Raw genomic sequence first — 7199 nt, forward strand, 5'->3', positions numbered from 1 at the left:
TTGTACCGAGAGAACGGGGATCCGTCCAAATTTGTCCCATTTGGAGCAGGGATGGAGGACATGAAACGGGAAATGGACTGAAGATGGAGGTGATAATCAAACCCCTCCAGGGGTACGGACTGAGGATAGAGGGCAAAATTTTGAGACGGGGCGGGGGTGAAAAGCTTGTCCCCTGCACCTACACCGATCCACTGCCATCCCTAGTTATCAGCTAAAAATTGATTTGCAATGAACTGATTGGGTTTATATTTTTTAATATTTTGAAGATATTTATAATATTTGAAAATATTTTTAATATTATTGTAACAATTTAGTGAGATGTGTCATCTACTGATTAATTTTTTTTTCGATTCAGCTCCATCATGTTTTGAAAATTGATTTGGGCCTGATCAACATTGCTCAAGGCCAACTTTTAAGAGAGAGAGAGAGAGAGAGAGAGCTCAAAATGGCTCTTATACGTCAAAAAGGATCACAGGAAAAAAAGAGGCAAAAAGGTGAAGAAGAGGAAGTCTTAAAACTGTCTCATTCTCGACAGTAAACCATACACTATTAGCAATACACTGGTAGGGTCTGCTTAAGCCTGACCCCAGCTTGCCTCTAGAAAAATAATAGTAACCATACACTACTAACAAATCAATAAATTAAACTGAACGCATGCAAGCAATCAGCCTTGCAGCTCTCTCTCTCTCTCTCTCTCTCTCTCTCTCTCTCTCTCTCTCTCTCTCTCTCTTCTTTTGTCACGTATCTGTGATGATCAGCAGGGGGCCATCGTCTTGCACTGAAGTGTACCAGCAAAGCGTGTGAGCCTGGGAACGAATGTCCCAGGCTTGGCTGTGATTGTCTGGGACTTGCTGTACGGATTCTTGAATTTTCGACCAGATGCTGTGAAGAATGCACCATTCTTGAAGTAGTCCTTACTGGAACTCCATGTCCATTGGCTCCAAACACTTGGTGGAGCATAGTCTCGCTTTGTCACCTATTATTATTAGATTTGACCAAATTAAGCTCAAATTCTATAAAGAAGAAGAAAACCAAAAAATAAGAAAGAAAAAAATAGCAAGACCATCATGTTCCATGTCTATTGGATCTTTCCTCAAAAGCAAACATAGAAATGGCCACACCCACTTCACATAAATCACCTCCGACCAATTCTAGATCTATATTTGACTCAACTTTTATGCTTCGGTAATAGGGATGCAAACGTTTTGGATTTTGGATCAGGAAATACATGGGGGAGTGGGATCCAGAACAGAACAGCCAAAAATTGCAAAAGCCCCATCCTGAATCCGAACCATTTGCAACCCTATTCAGTAAGTTGAACCGGGTCAGGAGTAGGGCTGCAAACAGATTCGAATTATGTGCTGGATTTTGTTAGATCTCAATCTAAATCCAAATTCTACAATACAGATGTAACCAAACCTGGATCCGAACCAGATCAAATATAGTAGGGTTGAATCCTGATCCAAAGTATATGTGGTAAAATCTGGTGAAAAACAGTACTAAAGGTCTTTACATGTAAAAAAAAAAATGAAATTTGATGGGTCTTTGATCTGGATCCAAATTTCATCCAACTTAAAATATCAATCCATATCCAAAAGATATCTAATTTAGCTCCGAATCTGCATCGGATCATATTGTAATGATCCAAATCCAGAAATAATCTGCCTATCTCGATTTGGATATCTAATCATATATGATCCATTTTGCGGCCTAAGCCAGACATGAGCCCAAGTCGATTCTAGGTCTTGACTCAAAAACTCTAGATTTGAGTATCCCCCATAATTAACTTGATCAAGTCAAATGGGACTATGCTCACTGTTAAGTGCTTGACTCAAACAAGAAGGGCTAGACTAAGTGGGTTCGGTAGAAATTGAGAGTTTTTACCTCTTTGGAAAAGAGAAGGTCTGGGGCTGTGTAGCGGTTGCCTTCGCTTATAATTGTTGGGTGTTGGCTGCCACCAACTGCATACATCTGCCAATGTGTGTAGTCATTGTTGAGCACATGGAAAAAACCCCAACGGCACCTGCCCAACCAAGAGTCAAAGGTTAATTTTGTCTTTACAATAAAAGGTAATATACTAATCAATGTTATCAGTATAGGTGCGTATCGGCCCCTACTTATTGTATAGACAGAAAATCGATACACATAACCCCTGTATCGGATATTTTTAATAAATATAAAAAATACTAAATTTTTAATTTTTAAACATTATTTTAATAGATCTAACACGCATCATTTTTTTATTGACACATGATATTTTTTTTAGTATTTTTTGGTCGATGAAGAAAGATTCAGGTACAGCTGAATCGTTTGGCCAAGCGATTCAGGGTCGATACCGATACAGACAACATTGATACTAATAGCTAGAGCGGGGTGCTTCAGCCTAGGGGTGGCAAAACCTGACACGACCGGCCAACCCACCTCTTAGGCTGGTTCGGGTTTGGCAAAAATGAACCCGTTTAATAAACGGGTCGACCCGCCTAACCCGTTTATTAAACGGGTCGGGTTCGTGTTAGGGGTATGCCAACCCGCCAACCCAGCTGACCCGTTTAATAAACGGGTTAGACGGGCGGGCCAACCCGCCGACCCACCAACCCGTTTACCCGACCCAACCCCTTTATTAAGCGGGTTGGCGGGTCGTGTCGGGTTACCCGTTTAATAAATGGGTCGGGTTCGTGTTTGCCACATCCGACCCGTTTAATAAACGGGTCGGATTCGGATTGAGGTATGCTGACCCGCCAACCCGACCCGATTGCCACCTCTACTTCAGCCCACCTCGAGGCTGCCCAAAATGGTGGAATCTCATCTGGATCAGGACCGGTTCTCCCTGAGATGGTGTCAGTGGCTTGCCTATTGAATATCCTTAGCCACACCTCGGGCATCCATAAAGGCTTACTAACTTAAGCAGGTTCCTTGTCTCATATATATATATATATATATATATATATATATTAGGCCCCTATATATATACCATATTAGGCCCAATGCCCCATTTTCCATTCTGCCCTATAGGTTTTAAGTGTTTTATGATAGATCTGAACTGTTAGATGTGTTTAGCATAATAGATTTAGTGGGAATCGACTCTTGGCTCATGTTTTTTCAACAACAAAAAAATGATTTTATGAGCCAGAAAAAATTGGTACCTTCATGGCTATTGATTTTTGGATCACCACAAAAACATGTATACAGGTCAGATTTTGGCGATCCAAAAGCTGGTTCCCAATAAACAAAACTTATAGATCACATCTAAACGTGATAAAAAATACTTAAAACAATGATTTTTGAAGGAGCCTATTGAGACCTAACAAAAAAAGGGGCCTATGGAATACATTACTCATATATATAGAATCACTAAAATATGAGAACTAATTGTGAACTGCTATTTTCATGAATTTTTTGTCCTTGTCTCTTGAATCTAAACGTACTGATGTGATCTATATGCTTGGCTTTATAAGAATCCACTCTTTAATCATCCCATTTTGATGCATAAACGTGTTTTTTTTAAGATTTTAAAAGCAATGGCTCATAATCTTCATAAATATTCAAGCATTTAAAAATCACATTTTTTCATTGAAAATACATAATCCAATGGTTGATTCCTAGCAAATTTACCACCATCCACATGGTTGGATTTGAAAAAAAATAGTTCTCATATTCTAGTTACTATATATGTGTGTGTGTGAAAAGAGGACCGTCCAATAAAAAAAAAGCTACAAACCACTTTTAAACATCGGATTCAAAGCATTTTTTGGCAAATCTCATCACAAACTAACTCTTCTCTCATACGTTTTTTATTCATAGATTGGCTTTTATGATATAGAAAAATTCAAAATTTTCAAACTTTTGATATTTTAAAACATTATAAAAATCCTATGTACACATCAAAAAAAATGGCTACAGGAGTCAGTACTTAGGTTTTTCATTATGAATATCACTTTCAGATACTCATATTCGCTAAATGGATTTTAGAAAGTAATTTGGATGGTTTGTACTTTTCTTTGGTTGGATGGTCCCTCTTCCTATATATATATATATATATATATATATATATATATATATATATATATATATATATATATATATATATATATATATATATATATATATATATATATATATATATATATATATATATATAAAGAGAAGAAAGGCCCCCAATGTGCAATGTCTGTAGCCAATGTTGGTCAGGCTGTTTCATTGATTGAACCCTATTTATTTGTTCTTTATAATGCATTTAATAACAATATATATTTGCATAAAGATTTTAAAACATCTACATTTGTTTTTCAAAACATGAAAATTGAATGGCTCATAATTTTATAATACAAAAGTATTGTCAGCCATAGATTTTTAACATTTTAAAAAATGTATCTAAATATCAGAAATTCATAATCTAAAAAATGTGGATCACTAAGTAAATAATAAAAATGCAATATGTAAAGCCCAATTGACAAAAAACTTATCATAGATCAAGAATGCCACCCAATCATCATTGATTATAGTTCTTTTGGTTGCACAGTTACCTCTCTCTCTCTCTCTCTCTCTCTCTCTCTCTCTCTCTCTCTCTCTCTCTCTCTATCTATCTATCTATCTATATATATATATATATATGTGTGTGTGTGTGTGTGTGTTAGAGGATCCGTGCTAAATATGGCACAATGCTAAATGAAACATTTTATTGTATTTTCTATGTTTTTTTTTCAAAATTTTGACCCTAAAGATGTAATCTGTATGCTTGTTATTATAGGAATCAGTTCTCCGAAGATTTGACTCTGATGCATAGATAGCTTTTTATATATACCACACAATTCTTAAGAATAATGGTGGCTTAGAAAATGTATAAAATATCATATTTTAGACAACTTTAACACATGAAAATAGTAAAATAGAATATGTTAAACATGATCCATAAGTTAGATTTTGCATATATATATATATATATATATATATATATATGGCTTCGAAAACGTTGTTATTTGCATGAGACCCACCTCGGCATGCGCTGAACAAGGCCTCTTCCAAAGTGGTTGAATGCAACAGTGACTTGCATGACGGCGTCCTGTGAGTAGCCGTCACTTGCACCCATGAGGAGCACCTGCATTGGCATTTTGATGCACCATCATCATCATCATCATGAATTAGAGGTTACATGCTATACACATGAATCCCACTTACACTAACTTAACATCTACATGGAAATCATATGCCGTCATCAAGATCATTACTTATAAGGACGACCATGTTCTATGACGATGAGAAAAAGTCCAAGATCATACGATGAGGATGAAGGAAAACATGTTTTCCACTAGGAATATAAATGCATTGGATTTGGATCTGATCTAGGCATTATCAAGTTGAACCTAATTGGTTCTAGTCTAATTGGGTCAAGATGCAAATTTGAAGCTGAATTGGGATCAGCCAAAACCAAATCCATATCCAACTAGCTTAAGATCCAATATTTACACGCGTTTAGATTTGGGTTTTATTCACATTTGGATCATTGGATGCAAAACTCAATACCAACATCAAAACTTATTATTAATCAGATCTGACTCTGGCTACTGAATCCAACTAAACAGATTTAGATTCGGTCAAATATCCAACCCGAATCCAAACCGTTATTTCCACCATATGAACTTTATCATGCACGTTCATGAGGAACCTAATTCATAATAATAATAATAGTAATAAAAATAATAATGACAATGACAAATAACTTTAATAATAGTCATCATCATCGTCATCTATACATCATGCATGTGCTTTATAAGGATTTCTGTGATAATGATCAGTTTACCATGACATACGAGAATCATCAATGAAAACCAATCCATATCAACCATCAAATCATGATGACATAAAAATATTCCATCTATGGATGATGATGGTCATTAGGAGAATGCTTCATGGATTACCTCATTATGGTTGGTGAAGTGATTGTTTGAAATGGTGATGGCCGTGGACCCTTGGACTGCATCAATAAGCCCATCCATGCAGTTGGACATGGAATTATGGTCAATCCATACATTGCTCGAACCAAATATAGAGATACCATCCCCATCACTTTTGGTCCTTACACCCACATGGCCCTCAGAGTCTCTTATCATCCCACCACTGCCTGTTTTTATGTCATGTATGTGTAGCCCATGTATGATGACATGCTTCACAAACTGGATGGTGAACCCAGCACCATAAGCAATGTGCACGTTGGCTCCCCTACCATCTATGGTCTTCCAGTTATTGATCATCAGCTCCTCGTTCAAACGGATCATCATGTCATTCTTGAAGATGATCCAAAGAGGCTGGTCCTGGATCGCACCATATCTAAGTGTGCCCTCCTTCGGGTTGACTAGGTCATCGTCTGATGGGTCGGTGACCACGTAATACTTTCCGCGCTTGCCGCCAAGCGCCTTGCGGCCGAACCCAAGCGCGCAGTTGGCGAGCTTCTTGCGGTGCTTGTTCCAAAGTGGGTCACACCTCCAGCAGCGGTCTATCGGGTTTGTGGCATCACATGGTCCAGTGTAACGCCCTAAGTTCCTTCTTGTACTATTGCCTTCCATAGCCCTGCAAGTGATGCACATAACTTTCTTTTTTTTTATGTCTTAGCCAGCTCTTTGTATATATTTATCAATATTATATTGATTGAAATGATTAAAAACACTTATTTTTTAAAATAAAATATTTAAAAAAAATACTTTTTTTTAAATAAAAGATGTATGCTACTATAAATTGAAAGATGAAAGTGACTTTTTTTTCAAATAACTATCAATAGTATTTTGATAATTTCAATAAGCTAAGCTAATGTTAATATAATAGATAAATTATATGTATAAAAGAGTGAGAGACCTGTGGACGTGATAGTTGAAATGGCTGGTGACATTGAAGGGTTCGGGATGGTACGCTTCAAGCGATGCGTTACGAGCGGCATTGGCGCGCATGCGCCAGTAGTCATCGTATTCGGCGATGCGAGCCCCGACGGATGGCACGCCAATGAGTGAAAAGAAGAACAAGAGGAGGGCAACCAGGTGGGGAAGAAAGCTCTCCATGATGCTATAACCCAGCAGTTTAGGTTTAGTGGAGGCACAAGGTCTTGTTTGAGAAAAATGTGAAGCCAACCAAGACCAGAATCTAGACCAAACAGAATGGAGAACAGGCGAGTTTATTTATCAGAAGAAGGTCTAAAAAGGAGGACCAGTGGA

The 7199-nt window shown here is 37.4% G+C and overlaps 1 protein-coding gene across 1 annotated transcript; it reads right to left on the reverse strand.

Annotated features, from left to right (window-relative positions):
• Positions 1–754: 754 nt before the first annotated feature.
• Positions 755–6992, reverse strand: LOC149833728 (pectate lyase-like). The gene is made up of 5 exons (XM_090009206.1): positions 6847–6992; positions 5916–6564; positions 4992–5095; positions 1885–2023; positions 755–976 (listed from the first exon to the last, which is right to left on the reverse strand). The coding sequence occupies exons 1-5, from the start codon at positions 6936–6938 to the stop codon at positions 755–757; spliced, it is 1206 nt and encodes a 401-aa protein (XP_089865332.1). The 5' UTR covers positions 6939–6992.
• Between the last annotated feature and the right edge of the window lie 207 nt (positions 6993–7199).

Source organism: Nuphar pumila, chromosome 6, assembly GCF_984573655.1.
Source record: "Nuphar pumila chromosome 6, dmNupPumi1.hap1.1, whole genome shotgun sequence".
In the NCBI taxonomy this organism is placed as follows: Eukaryota; Viridiplantae; Streptophyta; class Magnoliopsida; order Nymphaeales; family Nymphaeaceae; genus Nuphar; species Nuphar pumila.